General features: G+C 41.6%; 1 protein-coding gene across 1 annotated transcript in view; it reads right to left on the reverse strand.

The window, feature by feature from the left end:
- The window catches only part of CCDC6 (coiled-coil domain containing 6), a 113090-nt gene that overhangs the window by 38539 nt on the left and 49050 nt on the right, over positions 1-25501 (reverse strand). The window contains exons 3-4 of the mRNA XM_010839401.1: positions 19692-19841; positions 4046-4174 (exon numbers count right to left, since the gene is read on the reverse strand). Coding sequence (XP_010837703.1) covers positions 4046-4174; positions 19692-19841 — 279 coding nt within the window. The remainder of the gene's footprint in view (positions 1-4045; positions 4175-19691; positions 19842-25501) is intronic.

Genomic DNA, 25501 nt, shown 5'->3' on the forward strand with positions numbered 1-25501 from the left:
CCAGGGGTCGAACCTGCGTCTCCTGTATTGGCAGGCAGGTTCTTTACCCGGGAGGCCCCAAGTTTCCTCTCCTTAATGCAAATGAAGGCTCGTGCAACATGGTTGTTCTCTGAAGAGCTCCTGCAACAGAGCCTGCCAGGGCAGCCGCCAGCATGAATGGAATTCTAACTAAACCCACTATGCCCAAATTACCCATGAACTGAGGAAATATCTTATTCCAACTTTAAAAAAAAAAAATCCACCAATCAAAGAAGCAGACCTGAACACAAGCCACTAGCCACTCAATTAGCTGCTAAGTCACAAGGACAACAGATGATCTGTGCAACTCACTAGAATTAGTCACTGCAGCCATTAAAAATAAGCAGCACCAGAATTGTATGTGGACTGCTTGTGACATCAGCTGGCTTGTATTACCCGCTGGACAAGTAAGGCAGAGAGGCAGTCTTATATTCTTAACTCAGAACCACTGTACTAGGAGCTAGAAAGCGACACTGTTCCTTTCTTATTCGTGAAACTTAAAATATGCTAAATGTTTCCTTATTACCTTTTTAAAAAGTGAACAAAAAAATAATGGACTTTGCTGATAGTCCAGTAGTTAAGAATCCACTTGCCAATGCAGGGGACGCAGGTTCAACCCATGGTTCGGGAAGATTCTACATGCCGTGGAGCAACTGATCCTGTGCACCACAATGACTGAACCCAAATGCTGCAACGAGAAGAGCCACTGCGATGAGAAGCCTGCATACTGCGACTGAGCAGCCCCTGCTCCCCTCGACTAGAGAGAGCCTACGCAGCAAGAAGACCCAGTGCAGCCACAAACAGATACATAAAGAGAGCAAGAGCAACATGAAATTTCGTGCTGAGGATTGAAATTCATTCTAAAGCCTTGCTTCTAGGATAAAGTTATATATGGTGATGGACACTGGGAGAAGTGGGTGTTGCCCCTGGAAGCTGGGGTCTTCTCAAACCTCTGCAGTCACCTGACGTTGGCTAGTGGCTGAAGGGAACCACTTGGGCACCTTCCAACTCTGAGGCCTGCAGGAGTCGTAGTATGGCTCCGTGGCTGCCTCTGCAAGACACGCACTTTAAAGGCAAGGGTATGCCCTCAAAGACACCGCGTGTGCAGACTGTCGAAACCCCGTCTCTTCCCCTGCCCAGTAACAAAGACGAGGGATTCAACTTTACGTCTTCGCCATCTTCTCTGTGTTCTCAGCACCTCTATGCAGAACCTCTATCCACTGTTCACTGCGTAGCGTTCCCATTTCCGTCTCCTCACACTTCCTTGCTCCTGCAGCAAGGCTGGGCTTGGGTCTATCCAAGTCCATTACCCATGCCCTGAACCCACCCGACCCTACACTGCCTTCTGAAGTACAAATGACAGCTCTCCAGTAACCTGTCCAAATCCACACTTTATTTAAACTCTTCAACAAAGCAGTGCTAAGGCACCGGACCCAAAGGATAAATGCCTTCAAATAGCTTTTAGTTCTAAAAATGTGTTGTCAGAGAGAAGAGCAAAGGCATGACCACATATATATCCTCATATTGAGTAATATAACACCTGTCTTGGCTCTTCTTATAGTAACTTTAATATAGGATATATTATACAGACTATGACATACATAGTAAATATTATAATACAGATGACAATCCCAAAAGATGGCCACAAGAGAGGGTCAGAGCATACCCATGGAAACACAGACAAGATTTGTTTCTACTGTAGAACAGAAACGTTCTCTCCAAACACAGACTAAAATTACTTGTAGCTAAACAAAATAGAGTGAAATCCCCAACATTTAATCATCCTTGACACACCCAAAAGAAAGGGGGCAATGTTTTATGATGATGTTACATTTCTCCATCTTAATTAAAACAAGGACTTGATGTAATGACCTCTAATGGGAAAACACTCTAAAAAAGAGTGGAGGTATGTGTAACTGATTCACTGTGCTGTATACCTGAAACACGACACTGTAAATCAACTATACTCCAATAAAAAAAATTTTAATTAAAAAAAAACACAGACTTGATATCCCACAAACACTTTCACTTTTTTTTCACTTCATCCCACATCTGAAGTTAAGTTTCCAGTTAAGGACTTTACAGTGTACACGCTCCATTGTGGAAATCCATTTCTTTAATGTTGAGTCTTACAATGGACTAAATCATTAACTGGGAAGAAGGTATAACTTGCGCCTAGTTTTCAAAGCATTTAGTTACTGAAGTTTCCAATGAGCCTTAACACGGGGAAGCCATCCATCCTTTCTCCCTTCTCTTTCGGACTAGGCCACTACTCCACCTTGTGGCCACAGCTAAACTTTGGGGGTCAGGGTTCCAAAGTCTCCTCTGGGACCTAGGAGCAAATAAAAGGCAGAAGCTGCTTCCGTTACTGACAGCCATCACAGAGAAGGTGCCGACCAAGTAAAGTTCTCACAATGCCAACCAGGGTGAGGATTCCACTTGGCCACTTGGTTACATCTTGATTAACAATTACCAGTAACAAGTTTGTGGGACGTCAGGGGCTTACACAAGAATTTTCAAAACTAACGTGAATGGAACTGGCTACCATCTATCCTGGAAATTAAACAGGAGAACTTCGGAACAAGATGTTTTTAAGCTGTGAGAGGTGGAGGAGTCTTCTAAATTTGGAAACTGCATCTGAATTCCAAAGAGGAATAGTAGGACTAGATTACTCTGGATTTTTGCAAAATAGCCAGACCATGGAAATGGAACTTTTTTGTTCTTTAACCTAGAAGGAATGGAAAAAAAATTTCAAGAGCATTATCCAAAGTCTTGGAAATCACTGTAACGCATCCTTTGATATAGGTAGATAGAAGAATAATACAAAAACATAAAAGTCAGTTCAATTAGTATAAAATAAACTCTCACTTTCTCTTACACCTGATAATCCCACAAAGATTCAGTCTCATGTACAGTGATGAAATGAGAATGGTCCTGAGGGTGATTCAAAAACCAGTTAGCATGGACTAAGCTCCATGTATGAAAGATGCTAAAGTTGCGATAAATCAGACAACTTTGCACAGAAGCCTTGGCCAAATCATCAAAATGATAATTGGGATCCAAATCATGAAGAGCTAGAAAATGTCAATACACTGAATTTTACATGGAAGCCAGGTAGCAAGCAGTACATTATGCTTGATCTCTTCCAACTTCAGGAAAATAAATTAGTGTGGGAATACTAAATAAATTATGCTAATAAATGCTAAATAAATTAGCATTAGGGGAACTTGGGCCGGAGACAACAGGAACCTCTGCCTGGCACACCAGCCGGCAGGACGGATAATGGTGGGCCACGATTCTGGGTTGGCAGATAAGGACCAGCCTGGCCTCCTAAGGCAAATGTCTACCAAGGGCGACACACAGACGGACCGTTGCTTTCTACCTTTCACACCTTTCTAAGCTCGCCACTCCTGACTGGAGCTTGTGCTTCTCTTGTTTACACATGGAAAACTTGGACCCCCGCGAAGTTGATGAAGTTAATGCAAGGTCACAAAACGAATTAGTGGCTGAACCAGGATGAGTGACTGAATCTAGGACTCTATACCTGTATCAATAAATCTAGGTGGGAAAAGACAAGGTTCATACAAGGCTGCTAATAATTCAAAGACAAAAATGCTAATTGTTCTGAAGAACCCTTGAAAGAGAACTTTTTGCTCCACAGTCTCACTGTCTCAAGAACTTTCACAGAAGGGATCCTGTGGTTCAAAACATATTCTTCCCTCTTTTGCAAAAGGAACCTAACATTTCCGGCCTATAAATCAGTACATCACAACATATCTCTCGAAACCTTATTAGTTGTGGTTGAAAAGAACAAAACAGCACGAGGGAGTAAGGATGTGCTCTGCAGAACTGTCAAGGCATGCTTCAGATAGAAGTCCCCACTGTGTGAAGACAAAGGTGAAAAATGTTTTTCACTGATATTCCACAGGACCTTTTAAAGTTTGAAAGAACAGTCAATATGAGAAAAAAAAAAAAAAAAAAGAACTATCCTAATTAAGGATACAGAGAGAGAACCATACATTTTTACCTGTTCTAAGGTAAGCTGTTTAGAAATGGTATCATTCTCCAGTTTTTTAATTTTCTTCATCAGTTTGTTGACCTGGAATTCCTGCTCCTGCTCAAGATGCTGTTCTAGTTCAGCTTTCTCATGCTGCAACTGGAAAATGAAAAAAAAAACACAGATGTGGAAATCAAGACACTCAAAAGCCATGATAATGCTGGTTCTAAAAGCTGGTTAAACCAAGTATAGGAGGTCATCATAAAACTTACCTTACTCATTTCTGCTCGTATATCCAAATGTACACCTAACAACCTGCTCCTGATTCTTCTAACTTATAACCAAAAATTATAGTGCGTAATCAGAGGCACTTGTCTGTATGCATGTACACATATATGTGTGTGTGTGTATATATACACATATACATATGTGTGTATGTATATATATGTATATCAGAACATCAAACCATGATTAAATGCCTATTTAAATTCTGAAGAACATGTAAGTGGTTATCTCTGTAGGGAAGAACTGGGGATGAGGAAAGGAAGGAAACGTACTTTTCAGCACATATATAACCCTTGGAGACTTGAAAATTTTTATACCTTGGCCATAAAAATTATTTAAAAAATAGAAAATTTGCAACTGTCAGTTTTTATTAAATGAATTACAGTTTACCTGCATTCACACAATTTACTTGCATTCATACAATGTATGTAGAGAGGGAAGAGAAGTTACAATCACCAGAAATACCTGGTAAAGTATTCTGAATGCTATTTACGAGTGTACTAGTAAGCATACTTGGCAAAAATCAGTATGAATAATTAACTTCTTGTAATGACACCAACCTCACACCTTCTACATTTTTTCTGAAAACCAAGAGGGAAAGCCTCTTATTTATGCAATTAAAAGATAAGGTTATGGTGCTATTACAAAAGAAATCTTAAAAAAAAATGTACTCCAAACTTCAAAAGAGAATAAAAGAAATTCAATGACACACAACTGGGGTTCTTATGAATCACTGTGCCTTATTTACAATGTTCTCAGTTGGGAGGGGCTGTTGATTCATAGTAGGGGTTAATAGGAATGAGCCACAGGGCCTGATTTTTCAGAACCATAGGCAAATTAAGCAAAAGCTATTAAAAACAATGAAGCACACAGTTTGATTTTGAGGTCTAAGATGACCACTGCTCCCTAATTCTACCTCCAAAACCATTTCTTCAGGCAGGGGCTGCACACCATGCTTGTGTTAGGCAAGCATGACAACCCCCGTATCTACTGTGATAAAACAGGTTACCAGACCAAGGTAGTTCAGCTGGAACGTGGCAGAGCCTGGGGCCCAAACCATGCTCTAAACTCTAAACCAGAGTCCTCCTACCAGATCCTGAGCAAACCGGAGGGGCTGGCTGAACACTCTTCCGTCCGCAAGTGCCTAGTGCGGCCCTGGCGTTCGGAAGGTTAAATGGCTAAATACAGACGTGGATGTGCGCCCAGGGAAAGCTATGTCTCTTTGTGAACCCGTAGAGGGTGCACTGGACAAAAGAGAGAGCTCAGTGGGCCTAAATACCCCAAAGGTTATACTTAATCATCTCCTCATTTGAAACAATTTCCATTGCTCTGAAAGTACCATGCTGCTGCTGCTGCTAAGTCGCTTCAGTCGTGTCTGACTCTGTGCGACCCCATAGATGGCAGACCACCAGGCTCCCCCGTCCCTGGGATTCTCCAGGCAAGAACACTGGAGTGGGTTGCCATTTCCTTCCCCAATGCATGAAAGTGAAAAGTGAAAGTGAAGTCGCTCAGTCTTGTCCGACTCTTAGCGACCCCATGGACTGCAGCCCACCAGGCTCCTCCGTCCATGGGATTTTCCAGGCAAAAGTACTGGAGTGGGGTGCCATTGCCTTCTCCAGAAAGTACCATACTTGGTGTTTAAAAAGAAAACAAAATGTTCAAAATCTGACATTGTCTTTCAACATGGGAAACCTTGACTAAACAGATGCTGGGTTTCCTCCAACTGTTTTTTATATGCAACTCCAAAAGAGCTGGTCAACCTTGCAGGGACTCAGAAAGCAAGCAGATGTGAAGAGGTGCTTACAGTGACAAGTCTATTTTTAGCTACCTCATTAAAATTCAGGTTCTGGAAGATCAAGCAGTAATTAAAAGAACTAAGAGGAATGGTCAGAGACTGAGAACAGTTCTCAGCATTTCAGACACAAAGACTCCCAATGGGACAGGCATCAGTTATGAGGGGAAAAAAGCAGAACAAGTACATCTTCATCTGACTCTTGCATTCTATAAAAATCACCTGTGTGGTGTGTCTTCCACCTGCACAGTAGAGGCAGAAGGGAGTGAAATCTATAGTTAAGACCTTATCTTTGCCCTAAAATAGTTTATGAATGCTAAGCTTAAATGATATCTACTGGTTTTAGAAAAATGAATTTCTGTCTTAAAACTTTTAAACTTTTTGCATAGTTTTCTTTAAATATTAGATGTGTTTTCCTCCAATATGTTTTTTTTAAATATTGGCTGCACCATTCTCAGTTGTGGCATGCAGGATCTTTGCTGCATCATGCGTGACTTTTCACTGCACAAGGATTCTCTAGTTGTGGTGCGCGGACTCCATAGTTGTGGTACACGGGCTCCGTAGTTGTGGTACACGGGCTCCGGAGTTGTGGTACACGGGCTCAGGAGTTGTGGTACATGGGCTCAGGAGTTGTGGTACACGGGCTCCATAGTTGTGGTACACAGGCTCAGTAGTTGTGGTGCACAGACTCAGTAGTTGTAGTACACGGGCTCAGTAGTTGTGGTACACGGGCTCCGTAGTTGTGGTACACGGGCTTAGTTGCTCCACGGCATGTGGGATCTTAGTTCCCCGACCACGGATCAAACCTGCGTCCCCTGCATTGCAGGGTGGATTTTTAACCACTGGACTACCAGGGAAGTCTCTCTCATTCTATCTTCAAAGTAGAAAGTGAAAGTTGCTCAGTCATGTCCGACTCTTTGCGATCCCATGGACCATAGCCTGCCAGTCTCCTCTGTCCATGGAATTCTCCAGGCAAGAATACTGGATGGAGTGGGTAGCCATTTCCTTCTCCAGGGAATCTTCCCAACCCAGGGATCAAACCTGAGTTTCCTGCATTGCAGGTGGATTCTTTACCATCTGAGCTGCCAGGGAAGCCCAAAACAATAAAGGATGCGATCTAATGTCAAAAAATCTCTCCCCCAACCCAGGCAGCAATTTGTCACAGAATATTAATCTGAGCAAAGGTAAGATTCTCATTGTCCTAGAGGAAAAGACTCATATACAGACAGATGGGCTGATACCGTCAGTAACTGATAAGGTATTTCCTTTAAGAACACTGATTCAGCTAGTAATGAAATCTATAAAAGCTCTCAATTTTAAAAGGCTTTTTCCTTTCAAGAGCTGTACCCAAAGGAAAATGTGATGGTGAAGCTGTTGTTACCAGAACTCAAGCGAGGTCCCTGGGTTATATGAACCGTTTGGAAAATATCAAGCCATCCTCAGATATAACTCAGCCAAACACTCACAGTTTTCAACATCCCCCAAAGACAGACCTGGAGCAAGCAGCTGTGCTGCCTGTTTTGCTCTGTCATCTCTAGGGTGACTGGCCATCTAGGGGCAGGGCACAGAGTCAGTGTTCCAAACAGAACACTGGACACAGAAAGTCTGGTTCTTCCCTGGAACCAAGAAACCACCAAGAAAAAGAGAAACACAGCAAGAAATACAAAACAACCCCCCAGAACAATCACGAGAAGAGAGTTAAGATGGGCAAGAAGAGAGGGCAGAGAAAGAGATACTGAGGAATTAACAGCCACAGAGTTTTCCTCGTGACAATGAACCTGAGAAAATTTCAGAAATTATTTGTTTCAAACAGATACCATGTAAATTCAAGCTATTTGGCCCCAACAGGACTTGAACCAACACCCTGAATCCATCTATTTTATTTTAGTTTTTTTATTTGGCTGCACCTCACGGCATACAGGATTTTAGTTCCCCAACCAAGGACAGAACCCACGCCCCATGGAGTGGAAGCATGAAGCCCTAACTACTGGACTGCCAGGGAATTCCCTCCACCTGCCTGTGTTAAAGCTGTAGTCCATGACACCATAAACAAAAACCATAAAAGGAAGACTGGTTTAGGTGACCCAGGACATATCAGAGATGATTTCCTGGTGGCTCAGTGGTAAAGAATCTGCCTTCAGTGGAGGAGACCCAGGTTGGATCCTTTGGTTGGGAAGATTCCCTGGAAAAGGGAGTGGCTACCCACTCCAGTATTCTTGCCTGAAGAATCCCATGGACAGAGGAGCCTGGTGGGCTATGGTCCATGGGGTCACAAAGAGTCAGACACAACTGAGTGACTAACACTTTCATTTTTACTTTTCAGGACCTATCAGAAAAACTAAACTCCAGGTTCATTTCTGAGTAGCATCTTCAAGATGGGTATAAAATTTAAGACACGATTTTAAATTTTTAATCAAAGGTCTAAACATCGTAAGCAATTCTTAATCTTACTAATCAGGTCAGAGATCCTAAACTGGAACAAAAATCAAACTGAGAAGTAAACAGGCAAGTAAATTCTATTAATGTGCTTGGAAAAAAAAAAACTCACTTGCTTGCCTTTAATATATCTAAAGTAAAATGCTTAGGTAGATTAAAATTTGTTGTCAGAATCAGCATTTCCTGTAAATATACTTACAAAGTCAATCTCACAGATTATGGAAGAGCTTTAGAACTCTTAACTGTGCAATATATTGTACCATTAACAACAAAAAACCTTGTAGAATGGAAATTACATAACTGACGATCCACAGCAGCACATTTACAATGGAATTAGGGTTATATAAATAAAGATCTGCTCCTTGGGATTCAGCATGAAAAATATATTAAAATAAGTGAAAAAGCCATAAGCAAAAACACAACTACAAACCTGGAAAATTCTAAGCACTCAAATGTGAGCATTTTCTCATTGTATCCACTCACATATGAAATCCCAAAGCCAATTTCCAGCCCATTAAAAAACATGAGTATAGCATTAAGTTGATCTAACGACAGACTAGCCTTAAGCATCACTGAATTACCAATAATTGTTGTCTTTCTCATAATTTCCAAAGTTTTCTGGAGCCACTTTCAGTGAACCAGGCTTCTTATATCAGAGATTCCAAAACTCTTCACTGAATGGCTTTTATTCTGGGCAAAACCTTCCAGCAGGTACAGGCACCACTGCAGGCACACGTGAAGGTTGGCTGCTACGCCAGCCCACCCACCCAGCATGCAGCAGGTTTGCCAAATCCCAGGCTTGGCGAAGCGTGTTTGCAAGTCTGGGCCTGTTGTTAGTCCACCCAGAGCCAAGGGAGGCACGCCTTCTTGCCACCAGCCCCGGACTCAGCTTTTTCGATTCTACTCGAGGATAAACGCAAGATGCCCCCAGTTCTATTTACACCAGTCAATGCTAACCATTCTCTGTACAACCTGCAGTTTTGCAACCAACATCCCTCATTTATTGACAACTACCAAGAATTAGAGCCATCTGCACTAAGCCAAGTAAAGGCCACCATAGAACAGTGACTACATTAAATCACTGGATTGCCAAAAATAATTGTCATGTAGTTAACACAGTAAGCCCCCTACATGTGAACAAGTTTTGTTCCAAGGGTGTGTTCTTAAGTCCAATTTGACCAAGTAAGCCTAGGTACCTAACACAATCAGCTATATAGTGCTGCTTTTATCCTTGCTTCCAGACATCTTTGGCTTGAAATAAAGATACTGTACTCTATACAGAACTGTACAGCAAGTACACAAAAGCACGACCACTTGTAGAGGAAGCATGTGTGTGACAATGTACCCTAGACATGAGAACTAACTCACGTGAATGGACAAGTAAACAAACATTCGCATCTTTTAAAGTCTGCAGCTTAAAGGTTCATGTGTAGGGGACTTACTGTTCCAAGTAGTTAACACAGGTTTTGAAAAAAAGAACTGTCTCTCACAATATTGAGTCTCTAAACCAATCTGAACAGCTCTGCTGAGCAGAAAGTCAACCTCCCACCTTCAATTCAGCGCATCACCACTAAACGCCTCCTGGGCCCAGACTTAAGCCCACCTCCTTCCCCCTTCTGTTACTGGCACTGTTATTCTCAGTCAATATCTCACATCTCATCAGTTACCAAGTGGCATTAAGTCAGCCCCCAGAACAGCTGTCCAACACATCCTGCGCTTTCTGTGCTCCGGCTCAAGTCTTTTACTCCTCTTCACTGGACCACCGCCAAAGCTCCTAATCGATACCCCAGGTCCAGTGTGTAGACCACGCTGAACTAAACTAGTAGGGTTTTCTCTTCATTCAACACCCTGCTCAAAACCTTATAATGGCTCCCTCATTCCTGCAGAGTAAGCCCAAACTCATCGCTACAATGTTCAAGTCCACCTTCGATCCAGTCCCCATGCAAGTTCCCCATACTTTCACACTCAGCCCCAGGGACAGCCTAAGGTTTGCACACACAAATGCCTTCAGGGTCCAGGCATCTGACAATGATGAATCTCAGCACAGAGAGTGGTGCTGGCAACTATGATTAAAGGCCAACCTTATGTCTTTTTCTAAAGACTCTTTTCCTAGAGGAAAAAAAAAACAACCCACATTTTAAAACCTGAAGGGACTGCCCTGGCAGTCCAGTGGTTAAGGCTGCACCTTCCAACGCAGGGGGTGTAGCTTTGGTCCCTAGTCAGGGAGCTAAAGACCACATGCCTCACGACCAAAAAACCAAAGCATAAACCAGAAGCAATATCGTAACAAAGACTTTTAAAACATCGTCCACATCAAAAAAATAAAAAAGAAACCCATCATCCTGGGCAAACATGTCCAGAGATCACTCTGGTCCAGGGGCTTCCAGACCCCATGTCCTGCTGGTCACCCACTAACAAGAGCCACTGCACCCCAAGCCCAGTCCTAATCATTCTGTATCCTCTGCCTAGAGTACCTGAAGCCGTTTCCTCCAAATTTCTGGAACTTTGGGACAGCTCCAAAGACGCCTCCCACAGCGCCTTCCCACACACGCTAAGCATCATGTACACTCCCCCTCCTTCAGGCTGGGATGAGCACGGTCTGCCTTAATCCAAAACCAAAGTTTTGTGTTCTCTGATTCATCCAAATGAAGCAAAAAAAAAAAAGGTTCACTCTTTTCCGACAGTATAGCTCTTCATGATTCCAGATTAAAGCGGGGGTGATTTATCTTTGTCCCCACCTTTAGCCAGCCCTGAGCTCTGACTTCTGAAACCCCAGCTCTACACAACTGCCAAAAGCACAATTCAGCTTCTTAGCTGTTCTGTTACAAATAAATAGCAAATGTGCTCACGAAAAAGGGAGCCTTGGGTGCTGGGCCTCCTCTCGATTTCCACCTTCCCCAGATCTCCCCCCAGCAGTTCTTCATGATCTTGTTAATCCTTCCACTTATCTTCAGTGAAGCTTGCCTGAATTAACTAATTGTGATTTTCAAAAAGGGAAAAAGTATACCTAACTTTTGCAAGGAAAAAAAATTGGTAGGCCCTTCCAGAATTTTTTGGATGTTATTTTCTTGTCAGCCTCCTCAAAACTGAGGACAAGCTCTCACCTGAGTGGAGGGCTCCAGTACATGAGGCTTCCTGCCCACTTAGAACACCTCAGGGGCTAAGTCTGACCTTCCTAGATTTGATTCCTAATAGCATCATGCTGCAGTACTCTTGCCTGGAAAATCCCATGGACAGATGAGCCTGGTAGGCTGCAGTCCATAGGGTCACACAGAGTCGGACACGACTGAAGCGACTTCAGCAGCAGCAGCAGCATGCTGCTTAAAATATTAACACCTTTGAAAAAAATCTAGTTAGGAGGAAGGTTTGAAAAAAAGATGCTCCATGAATAAGATAAAGGAATTCTTGAGGCTCTGGACTCAACCTGCAAAAAAAAAAAATCCATTTTGTAAAAATTAACCCTTTCTTCTTTGAGGAGTAGAGAATATTTAACCCAAAGAAAGAATGTACTCAAAGCTGAGACCTTATCATAAATTAAAAGGAAAAAAGAAAAAGGAAAGTAAAGATAATTAGTGTTAGGATATCTCTCTGTATTTTAAGGTAATTAATAACTGGGCTGACTGTAAACTTTAAAAAAAAAAAAATTACCCAAGAAATGCAGAACACTGCAACATTTCTAACTGCAAAGCTTTAAAATAATTTGCACAGCATTTCCAGCAATGGTTCAAGTCCATCTACAGTGCAGACAAGTCTTTCAATCTCCAAGATTCACCTTCACCTTTTCAACTAGAAATAACAATGCTTACTTACCCCTACCCTAGTGAGTAAAGCAACTTCTCACTCCAGCTTCATCTCAGTATTTTTCATTTCCTTCTCCTACTTTTACTTTCTACCTGCATTTCTCCATATTTTGTCAAAGAAGTCAACCTGAAAAGCTGCTAAGCCCTGACCCTTGCTCTTGTACTTTGGGGAATCCAGGCTGGCACATTAACTCCAGCCATAATGGTAACATACTACACACATTTTGGAAAAAAAAAAAACAAACCCTCAGTGATTTGTGAAGACTAAAAGAATTGCCTCAAGTTTATTGTATTTTCTAATCATAATGCAAATTACGTTGGACTGAGAGATTTCTGGCATGCTCCTACCAGGAAAATTCTGCCTTATAATTTGGCCTCTGGTGGTTGTGGCATTTAAAACGCAATAAACACATCCCAGAAGCCCTCTGCAGATGTATCCTGAACACAATGTATAAGCCCCCTGTTCCATGAAAAGAAACAAAGAACACACACAGCTGAGAGTCAGATAATGTGGAATGAAAAACAACAACGAGGACAAAAAAAAAAAAAAACAAAACCCACAACTCAACTTTGCCCCAAATGTTCTGTTAGCTATTAGGTGATAGCCAATTTTTCTGCTCAGCATTAATAGCCCTGAAAAACTAAAAGCCAAGAGGGCCACTGGTCGAGCCAGCTTAATGAAGAACATATTTCAAGGTCTCCCTGCCACAGGAGAACAAGTCTTCACCTGAATGGATTCGACAGCAGCATTCGCCTCGGTGCCTTTAAAATGAACTAAACAGGGTTTCATACATATTTATCACCCTGACATGTGATTCTGCTGCCTGAACAAACAAGATCACTGCACTGCCATCTTAGTGACTTGGAGAACTTGGAGTAAAAGAAGGCAGCCTCAGATTCTGGCGTACAGGCTTGAGAAGGGAATTAGGCATCTACGCTCACTCCTAGAGCCTGTAGACAAGCCTGCCCTCCACAGACACAGCCTTGAAGGGACTAAAGAAGAAAACCTGCCTCTGTTCAGATGCGAATGGAAGGAGAAACTACTACTCCAGGTTGAGGGGAGGAGAGAGAAGAGGTACAGGAAAGTAAGCCTTTGTCTAGGTCAATGGGCAGATTCAGGGACTTCTCGCAAGCCTTACTCTGTTTCATTCCTGTGTGAACACAGATGGAAGAATAATGCTATTACAGATCAGCTTTCTGAACGACTCAGCTCTGTATCACTTGGCAATGGCGGCTTCAGCAGCGGTTTTTGCCCACAACTTCCTTCCTTCCCTCCATATATCATCTTTCCACAGATGCTAGGAAACTGCAACTGCTGTAATTCCCGGAGGCGTTCTCACCTCAGGGACCAAGTCAATAATAGTAACAATAAGTCCTGCCACTTAACAAGAGATCCAGAAAACTTGTGTTCTTAAGTGCCTTCCGCCATCAATAAGAAAGATGTGTCTCCTCAGTAAGAGAATGAGTACAATCATTTCTATTATATTAATAGCTACAGTGGCATTGTTTTCTGAAGACTAGATCCAATTTCAAATATGACTCTACAGTACAAGACTACAAACTTATTTGTTATTTTAAGGTCTAAAATTTGAAAATTGGATTAGAGTGAAAACATTCAGAGCGATATATAATATTCAGTACTCCTATCTCAGTCCTGTTCCAGGCTTTTAAATAAAGAAAAAAAAAATATTCATTAACTTTTGGCAGCAGTATTGGTGGAGAAAAGTGTAGGCAACAATTGAACAGAGCTTCCCAAGAGCAGGAAGTGAACCTGATGCCTTGGGCTTACATAAAAGCAAGTGAGAAAATCCACAGGGGCTAAAATCACTATCCATCTCAGCAACAATAGGTCTTCCAGTTGGTATTGGTGACTGGTGCTTAACTGTTAGCCAGAGGAATTAGGGGGCTTTGTGTGTTTTTTTTTTAAAGAGCGGCCAGTGGAATGAATCGTATCACAGCTGACAAGACAGTTAAGCCAATCATAAGAGCATTTTGTTTATGCTAGCTCTAAATGAACAATCTGGGTAGTCCAGAATCTTCCTGACTTTGCAAGGGGCTCCACTGCACTGCAGTCTATGCGGTCCATGATAAACAGATGCAATTACGACAGTGAAACCGAGTAAGACCCTGCAGGACCACCCCAGGGACAGACCTCCATCTTATCCCCGCCCCTGCCTCTCGTTTGTAGAAAAGCTTTAAATTTGCTCTTTGATTACAAAGCAGATTTAATTAGAGAAGTGAGAAAATAGTCAAGCAAGACAAATAGCTAAGTCATACAACAAAGACAAAGACCTTTATTTTATTTCCTCCTCAGGGCTGTAAATAATATCCTGAGCCATGTCCTTGAGTTGTTGTGCAGATATTAAAACCCCCACTAGGTGGAAGAAGTTAGCTGCATGCTGACCACCAGTACACATAAATCCCAGACTGGTCGGAACCAGAAGACTGATGGCTGAGATTCCTGAAACATCACTATTTGCTCACCATCAACCCACCAGAGAACTGGGCATGAGCTGAACATGCATGCACCCTGTGTCTCTCTCCCCTCAATGTCTTTCAAAACCCTTCCTGAAAAGCCATCGAGGAGCTCATGTCTTTTGAGCGCAAGCTGCCCATTCTCCTTGTTTGGTGCCCTGCAGTAAACACTGTACTTTCTTTCACCACAGCCCCGTCAGTGGGTCAGCTTTGCTGCACATCGGGCAAGCAGACCCCAGTCTAGTTTGGTAACAACTGCAAGACTGTGAGCTCTCAAGCTCAGTGATACAGCTGGAGGTTTCAAAACATAAGGACAAAATAGGTATTTTTAAAATTTTCTTCTTAGGAAGTAAGATATTTTTTAATTACAAAAGTAATGCGTGTTGCTTCTACAAACTGAGAAGGAAAGGAGCACAAGAAAATTAACATCCCTAAGCTCAGCACCCAATTATAGCCAGCATTCCAGAGAATAGTCTTTTAGACTTTTTTCCCTAGCATAGATATTAAGAATCAAATTCTGATGAAGAATTTGATCACAAAACATTCCTTATACATTTTAATTACAAATTATGATTAAGCAACAAACATCTCTTCAAGGCATTCAGGAGCTGAATTTAGTCCTAGTGTAGGCTTGGCATTAGACTAGAAGGCTCCTTTTTAGGACAGTTCTTACCAGTCAAGTCATCGATCCCATGGTCCAGGCTCAGAAAGAAGCAGATTTTTCAGACAAGAGTCTTTGCAAAACCAAGGTATCTATCTAGCAGATGTATACAAAAATAAAGGAGAAAAACTGCATGCTGTTTTGTGCATATTTCTTTGTTTGCTTTAGACAGGATTAACATATTTGGAGGTGTTGAACCTATCTTCCAAACATGATCTTTTAACAGGAAAAAGAGATTTCTATTCATCTACTTAAATACATTTGATTCAGTTTTTAAAGGTATTTGACACCATCTGTATCACAGCAGATGGAAAAGGAGGTATCTCCTTTATAGTAATAATCTCATTTTGTTCTGAAGACCAAAGAATTCCTTTGAAATGCGCATAAAAGCCACACTCACTATCAAAGACAACAGCCATAGGACAAGCAGCAAAACCAAAATTGCTCCATAAATAGCCTCTAAGCGGCCTCTGGTGAAAAATGTTAAACACCTCCCTGGTGAACAGGTCAATTTACTCCTCTGTCCGTCAGTGTCTCCGGCAGCACAGTTTCTCTTAGTAGGCTATCATAACAAGTTCTTATCCAGAAGCAAGCATCCTAGAGAGTCATATTAAAGTAATTACACAGTTGGAAAAGTCTATTGGTACCAATTACTCTAAAAATCTTCCAGATGGAGATTAGTTCTACCACACTGGGTGGCAGAAAATATGAGACTGCAACAAAGGACTGGCGGAAATCCTTCAGGAAAGCCTGGGGGATGGGTACAGTAGGCCTACAGCCCTTCTTTCCAGCGGTTATACAAGAGCCTTCCAGCTGCCCAAAGGTACAGGGACTTGCCACAAAACGGCGTGCAGTTGATCCCTGGTGTCAAGTGCGGGATCACTATTCATGTCACAGTAGGCACAGCTCTGGAACTTGCCAGAGACCACAACCTCACACTATCTGCCGTCCGTGTCTTTTCAAAAGTCTTAGAAAGAACCAGGAACATGGAATAAGGGGTTATTTCTTACGGATTCAGTTTCAGTTTGAAAAAGTTCTTGGGGATGGGTGGTGGGAATGGTCGTACAACAATGTGAGTGTATTTAATGCCATTGGATTATATACTAAAAAATGGCTGCAATGGCGAGTTTTACATCTATGTTATATATTCTCTTGTGAAAGTTGTCAGACGTGTCCCACTCTTTGTGACCCCATGGACTGTACAGTCTACGGAATTCTCCAGGCTAGAATACTGGAGTGGGGAGCCATTTCCTTCTCCAGGGGATCTTCCTAACCCAGGGATCAAACCCAGGTCTCCCACATTACAGGTGGATTCTTTACCGGCTGAGCTATGAAGGAAGCCCAAGGGTACCGGAGTGGATAGCCTATTCCTTCTCGAGCGGATCTTCCCGACCCAGAACTCAAACCAGAGGCTCCTGTATTTTATTACTACATGCTATGCTATGCTATGCTAAGTCACTTCAGTCGTGTCCGACTCTGTGTGACCCCAGAGACGGCAGCACACCAGGCTCCCCCGTCCCTGGGATTCTCCAGGCAAGAACAGGGGAGTGGGTTGCCATTTCCTTCTCCAATGCATGAAAGTGAAAAGAGAAAGTGAAGTTGCTCAGTCGTGTCCAACTCCTAGCGACCCCATGGACTGCAGCCCACCAGGCTCCTCCATCCATGGGATTTTCCAGGCAGGTGTACTGGAGTGGGGTGCCATTGCCTTCTCCGTTATTACTATATACACATACGGAATTCCCTGATATAGGGCTTCCCTGATGACTCTGGGTAAAGAATCTGCCTGCAATGCAGGAGACACAGGAGACATGGGTTCAATCCCTGGGTTGGGAAGATCCCCTGGAGGAGGAAATGGCAACCTGCTCCAGCATTCTTGCCTGAAAACTCCCATGGACAGAGGAGCCTGGTGGGCTACAGTTCAAAGGGTCACAAAGAGTCAGACATGACTGAGAGACTAAGCACGCACACACACACACACACATTCTCTCTCTCTCTCTCTCTCTCTCTCTCTCTCTCTAGATATATATATGCATATATAATATATGAAAATAAAACCTAGGAACCAAGCGGGGATTTATGTCTCCCCGCTTGGTTCCCCGCATGGTCAACAGAGACATGTTGACCATCCATTTGCCCAGGTTCTGCAAGTGGGATTACTAATAAGCTACAGATCACCTAGAACTCCCCAAACAACAGACTTACATCCTCATATTGAACACTTTGTTTTGACTGAGGGTGAACATAAGACCCAGCCATGTGAAGACCAGGGCTCCACATTACAAACTACTTTGGGAACATTTTTTCACACTGTCCAGTTTGTATTAATGTATTACCAGTCTCTTTAGAAAGATCCATGCCCCTCAAAAAATTTAAGTTTTTAATATATGAAAATTTTTCTCCTGACCAAGTAAAACTATTTATTTTAATATAAGAATTCTGAAAAAATAATCTGAAAAAAAATTCTGAAAAAAAAAACAAAAAAACTACATTTCTCCAAGTTATAGCTTTATTTATTAAATTTTTTAAGTTCAAACCTTCTTATGCCAAATATATTACTATAATTAACCTCTTTCTGTTGCACATGGCTCTTAGGTGTTCACTCTATCCAGTAGCTTGCTTCAAGGGACATCAGTGTCCTTGGAGAGTAGGTGGGTCATGATAAGAAGCTAATGAGATGCTAAATTACACATTACAGAACAACTCATAATGAAAATGAGTCTTTCTAGAGAAAAAGAAAGCATGATCTGGCTAGGATATTGACTGCTTTATAATGTACTTTAATCAAAGGTTCCAAATACCAATGACTATGCAAATTGAAAACAAAAAAATGTTTCTCGAAGTGTTAAAAATTAGGGCATCTGATTACACACAAAACACAGAAAAGGAAGCCATAATCATATCCTTACAGTTCTGGAAGCAACATGCAGAATAATTAGTCTAATGCTGCCAAGGTACGATAAGAGTCAAAAGTCAAACTAATCTTCTGCCTCATTTTTCCTCTAAATCAGAATGCACAGGAATAAAGAAAACATTTCAACACAGAAATTCCACCATAAATCTCCACTAGATAATACTGACCGAGGATCTCTATCCTTCACATTCCAACAGCTACCATATAGATAAATTTTTGTACAAGATTATAGTGGTATCTTTATTCAATAATTAGGTAGGAAAATAAGAATAAAAAGATGGGGTAAAAGGTACCTGGACCATTGCATGGTCTTAACACTAAAGTTTCTGGAATCTTCTTCCAACATTTGATTATGTCAGAAGGTAAGAGAAGAATTTAGGCTCCAAATATCCTTTTGCTATAATCTCATTAGAATACATATTTCGATCAAATTAATGAGTGACATTGTTAGTAATGCCAGTGAATAGAAAATACAAGGAAAGATTTCTACCTTTTACAGCCATCTGAAAAAAATACCAATAATATTTGTCTTTGGATAATTTTATACCTATTCACTATTTTGGACATGTTGTGTTAAATAGTGAAAACTCAATGTCCCACTTGTTCTCAAGTTCAAACTAAATAACCTGCATGATATTTGCCCTAAACAAATCTTACTTTTATAATTTACTAGTAAGCTTCAAGGAGAGGAAAACAAAACAAACAGGAGGGGAAGGTAGAAAAATCTAACTAGAAAAATAAAAATTTCTGTATGTTTTGTGTGTTGTCTTCTATACACTATTAGTGATGGATGTTAAGTTTCAACATTTGTTATTTGTTCAGTAACATATTACTCACTCATCTGAACACAACTGACTATCACAGATACATATATTTTTCTCTCCTCAAAGTGGCATTTCCCTTTGTATCTTCATATATTGGTACAAAAGACCTATTTCTGGTTGCCAAAAATGTCCATATATTCATTACAGATTCAATATAAAAGGAGAAAGAAATCTCACATTTGGCGTTAACTCTCATAATCCCCAAATACTGCATACATCATTGACTCCTGTGCTAAGGCCTCAGGCTCATCAGCAATTTCTTAAAATGGTCAGAGTATAAAATACCTTACCTCACCTAAGCAGATGAGCTGGGAACCACAGTCTTGAGTATTACACTGCTGCCATCTTCACTTAGGTATTTTAATCTCTAAAGAATTTTAGCTACAACCTCATCAGCAAATGTTTCAAGCAAAGTGCTAGATCAAAGTCATTTTTTTTCCCCTAGAGAAGAAAACAGGCAGGGAAGATAAGAGGGCAGAAAAGATAATTTACCTGCATCAATTTTCTGGAGAGCTCATTAGTGAGGAACTCTTCTTCCTTCTCGTAATTTACAGCAAGGGTTTCTTTCTCCTTCTGCAAAGCTTGAATTTTCTTGAATAAAGTGTTACTTATGAATTCTTCTTCCTGCTCAGCCCGGGCTTGCTGTTAAAATTTTCAAAAAAAGAAAAAAAAACAAAACAAAAATACGTTAAGCAAATAGGAATTTACTAATTGAAATATAGTTCTTATTTTCAGAGAGGGCGCCCATTTTAATTAGAGCTCTATTTTTAACTGAACCAATATACCCCAAGATGACAAAACAGAGGAATTGAGTAGCAACCATAAAAGTAAATCTGTTACCCCAAAGGGACTCCCTGTACTATCATCTTAAATGGATAGTGTCTCAGTCGCTCAGTTGTGTCTGACTCTTTGCGACCCCTTGGACTGTAGCCTGCTTGCTAGGCTCCTCTGTCCATGGGATTCTCCAGGCAAAAATACTGGAGTGGGTAGCCATTCCCTTTTCCAGGGGATCTTCCCAACCCACGGGTCGAACCTGGGTCTCCTGAATTGCAGGCAGACTGTTTACTGTCTAAGCCACCAGCAAGCCCTATTAAGGAGATATTTCAAAGAAATTAACAAAGATGGTTTGCAGTTTTTAGAAGCTATCCCAAATCAATCACCAGAATACAGAAAGCTCCTTCTCCTATGGCAGACGGGTCCAATGCTGTGGTATGTGTATCAATTCATCACAACTCTCCATAGTCTTCTCATTTGAAGGGTTCAGAGTTAAAACACCTAGGTAACATCTTTTACTGAAGCAAAGAAGTACCGTTTACCAAAAGTAAAATTGTGTCACCTCTTCAAGATGTTACTGAAAGGGTTTGGATATGCAATTTGAAAAGCAATACAGATAGATATAGATGAATTTACATGTTCATTAAATACTTATTGGAAGGAAATATAGCAAACAGCTAAAAAGTAGCTGTTGTAAAGAGTCCAGGGGATGAAAACAAGGATGGATGAGAGGAGCATCATTTTTCACTTATTTATTTCCCTACTGGGAATATTTTGGAGGTGAGGGCAAGGACAGGCATTACTAAATGTTAAAAACAGAAGAAAAGGGAGTCAGGCATCATTCAATGGAGATGAAAATATTCTCCCATAGATTCCCCCCTCCACTTGTGTTTTAACAGAATAAACAGAAAAACCTAGTCATCCTTGCAGGAAACTAATTTTTATAGAAAACTGGGGCTTGTTCCAAATGGACTCAACTCTCTTCAAAGTATCTTTTAAGCTGCAACATTTTGATGCATGAGTCCCCAGTAACGCAGTCCTATTTCATCTGCCAAGTCCAGGAAGGAAAAGAACTGCAGCAATTCCAAGCCTCCAACACCTGTCACTTATACAAGACAGCCAGAGGGCAAGAGAAAAAAGGGGACCTACCTGAAACAATCGCCACCTTTTATTGTAAAAGGTCCGACAGCCACTCCTAACTCGCCTGGCTGGGCTGGCTGGGATTGTCACCCCCACCTGGAGAGCCCTGGTTTCTGAGGAGTTCATCCTCCCTGCTCCCCATCATAGGCAGGAAGGACGCCAGTGCCTGGAACTGCCTGCCAAGCAAATCTATCGAAGAAAGTCACGTGTATGTAGTACTAAGACTGAAAAAAGAGCTACATAGAAAATGGAAGCTTGGGGAGGAAGTCTGGCTCTCCAGTTCTTTAAGACACCATCTGGCATAGGCCGGGAGAGGTAAGCAACAAAGAACACATCACTCAGCTAATAAGGTTTTATGACCAGCCAAGCGCACCCGGGGAGCAGGCCGGAGGTTCTCAGGGTTCCCTTACACGCTCTGTAACTCATCAGTGCTTCTCAAGGTCATGCTCTTTACCCAATGGTCAAGGGAGCACAGCCCAGGACCGGCGCACTTCTTCTCCCCTTTAAATTGACCCCCAACTTGGCTTCAAAACTCTCAGACTTTAAGATCTCATACTAGTGCACTGGGCAGGAATCCAAAGCATTTCTTTCGGGCATATATGACACACACATCCAAGTCCGCAATCTGTTCAAGTTACCTGTTTTTCTGGTTTTGACTGACAAAGTTCTATATGATTTGAATCTTGATTATTCTAAAAGGAACAGGACGAAAAGGTAGAGAGGGGAACTGTAATGCCTTTAGCAGGTGATTCTGCACTTAAATTTCAAAAGGATGTTTACCATAAACTCACTTCATTATCAGATCAGACTCAACTTCTTGTGTGTTACCTGGCATTCTCTATTTAGATGACTGGTAAATTTACCCACAGTCCAGCAACAGAGAACCAGGCTCCACGGCCCAGCAGACTACCACTCCCTTTGCACAGGGACCTAGAAGTGAGAAGCTGAAAATAAGAGGCCAGGCCCTAAAAGTTTAAAAATAAAAAGGATTGGGGGCAAGCTAAGTCTGTTCTGTCAGTGCTTTCCAAAGTAAGTGATGGTTGTGAGAGACCCAGGCTTTAGCCAACTAAACTTGTCACCATTTTAGAATAGCCACTTATTTCTAGGCAACAGAAATAGGAAAAGCCCTCCAAGGACCCACCAACAACACGAGGAACTGTTGTATAGAGGCTGGCTAAAGTCTGTCTAATTTAACAAGGGATTAACCAGGCCTGACACAGAGCTCCTTTCACTAAGTTTTTGTACTGGGGACTGTTACTGTGCTTCCCATAGCATCTAAACACACAGAGAAAAAACATCTATCTGGGAGATAAGACTCAGGTCCCCAAACAGAAAACTAGTTCACCCTTTCTCCAACTGGTCACAGAGCATTTTTAGGAATTAACTCACAAATCAGGGAAAAAGACAGGCTGTTATATCCAATACGGCTCCAGAGAAAATTGTTTAAAGACTCAGCTCTAGTGTACTGACGACCATGGGCAAACATGATCATCGCAGTAGGTGCCAGGCATCACAGACAAGCAAGAAGCATCCATTTGGATTCCCCTGCAGCTCTCCCCCTACTCTTTAGGCATTAATCTCAATCTTCATCTCAAATCCTGGCTTTTTCTTCCCCTTAAGTCCAAAACAGGCTTCCCAGGTGGCGTTACTGGTAAAGAAACTGCTTGCCAATGCAGGAGACGCCGAGAGAGAGAGAGAGGTTCGATCTCTGGGTGAGGAAGATCCCCTGGAGTAGGGAATGGCAACCCCCTCCAGTATTCTTGCCTGGAGAATCCCATGGAAAGAAGAGCCTGGCAGGCTACAGTCCACAGGGTCGCAAAGAGCTGAACATGCCTGAAGTGACTTAGCACATATGCACACACACACATTCCAAAACAGGCCTTTTTGTTTAGGCTGTAAAAGCAATCACTTTTCCAATTTATCTCCCCCAAAGAAGCCAAGAGCTAGGTAGACCACAGCCTAGGAGCAAAACAGGCCAAGTGTTATTTGCAAGGAGCTTGGGGTTGGACAGGTGGACAGGACAGATATAAAAACAGGCTGACACGAAATCTAAGTTTTATCAATCTATTTCCCTTTTATCTGAAATGCTTGAAAATCTCAGCATACCTAAACACATCCAAATTCAAAAATCAAACTCTCTTCTCAAAACTTAAAAAAAAAAAAAAATCAATCAAGGTTAGCTTATAACTCCCTAAACTCTCAAAAGAAAATATGAGCCAACAATTACAAACTCTTTGTTTTGCATATGTTTGCAGAGTTGAAGACTGCAAAATCTGGGGGAAATCAAAAAATCTGTGATTACAGATATAAAGAACAAACTAGTGGTTACCAGTGGGGAGAGTGACTACAGAAGGAAGGAAGGAAGAGATACAAACAATCAGGCATAAAATAAGCTACAAGGGAATATTGTACAACATGGAGAATATAGCCAGTACTTCATAATAACTATAAATAAACTTTTAAAAATCGTTAATCATAATATTGTACACTTTGTAATTTACATAATATTGTGCAGCAACTATACTAATATTTTTAAAATGTGATTATATTTTCATGTTCGATAAGGTTCTAACTGCTATGTTCAGAAGTTGAGTGAATGCTAGCATTACCTTATTCATTTATCGGTGTCTGCTACTTTGCCCCCCACCCAGCAGGGTTCACTTGACTTCTGCTGATGTGAGGAGTACAAAGCAATTCTCAGTCTCCATCACTCTTTACTCATTCTACAAAAGTCTGATTAAAAAAAAGAAAAGAAAACGAAACAAAGAAAGGGACGGGTCGGGGAGACACAGGAGCAATTTACCAAGGTCTTTGGAAAAAGTGGCAACCCATTCCAGTATTCTTGCCTGGAGAATCCCATGGACAGAGGAGCCCGGTAAGCTACAGTCCATGGGGCTGCAAAGAGTCAGACACGACTTAGCTAGTAAACAACAAACTGGGAAAAGTAAACATCCATCAAAAAATTCTTAGAAAACAATTATTTCCTCCTGAGTCACCACATATTTATTTAGGCAACCATACTCAAATGAGCACAATTTTGTGCTGATAAGGAAATCATTCTGACCCACTGCTATTATGAGCAGGGCACAGATTTGATAGGAGATTCCCCCGTGATTGTTTAGTGCTTCTATTCTCTATCAGTGATATTCTGCAGATCAAGGGTTAGTACAGAAAGGAGAATTTGAAAACTCTCAACAAGAGCACTCACTGCTGGCAAGAAACTCCAAGTACCAAGACCAAAATTATGTAAGATGATGCAACTCATAATCTGTTAAGAGTAAGAAAAGGATGGTTTCCAAAGCAAAAAAAAAAAAAAAATACAGGCATTTATCTATCTGACAGCTGCTGCTGCTGCTAAGTCGCTTCAGTCGTGTCCGACTCTATGCGACCCCATGGACAGCAGCCCACCAGGCGCCCCCGTCCCTGGGATTCTCCAGGCAAGAACACTGGAGTGGGTTGCCATTTCCTTCTCCAACTATCTGACAGCAGGCGCAGGTAAAGGATATAATGAAGACAAAGCTCAAGTGCCTACCAAGATTTTGCAACTGTTTTACAAAATTACCTTTAATTTGAATGCTGTTTGCTTTAATTACAAAAAATCATAATACTAAGATACCTTGGGGGTTGGGAGGGAGGCTCAAGAAGGAAGGGGAATATACAAACATATACACACTTAATGGCTGATTCAGGTTGTACTGCAGAAAACAATACAACATTGTAAAGCAGTTATCCTCTGATTTAAAAAAACACCTTGGAGCTCTAATTTTTAAAAATTCAGGCAGGCTGGTATTTATTATTTTAATTATTTAAATTCCTTAAATTTAGGAACCTATTTACATACATTACTCTAATTATTTAAATTTATTGTTCTGTTGCTTAGTAACTTACAACTCAAATTTTAACGATCTTAACACCTCAGTTTGATAAAGCATCTGAAACCAAATTGTCAGGATGGCAGAAACCAATACCAAGCCAGGAAACTGAGTAACACTGTGCTCTCTCTCTGCTCTCGTTTATGAGGTACACCACTGCCTGTATCGATTGTTCTGGGAGATGCTTGGCATTCGGTGGAGCTCATGACTGAGGGCTGGCACCTCTTACAAGATTAACCTGGACATCGGTCATACCCATGGGTTTATCAGAACAAACTACTATCCTGCCATGGTCCTGCACAGGCTAACGTTTTAAGTGCCAGTAGATCCCCTGGAGAAGGGGATGGCAACCCATTACAGTATTCTTGCCTGGAGAATTCATGGACAGAGGGCCTGGCAGGCTACAGTCCATGGGTCACAAAGAGTCAGATAAGACTGAGCGACTAATACACACTGCAGTGGTGGGTGACAGGGAGGACATGCGACAAGCCCAAGGCCCACACCTGTGGTTCTTCT

Source organism: Bison bison, unplaced genomic scaffold, assembly GCF_000754665.1.
Source record: "Bison bison bison isolate TAMUID 2011002044 unplaced genomic scaffold, Bison_UMD1.0 scf7180017864116, whole genome shotgun sequence".
Lineage (NCBI taxonomy): Eukaryota > Metazoa > Chordata > Mammalia > Artiodactyla > Bovidae > Bison > Bison bison.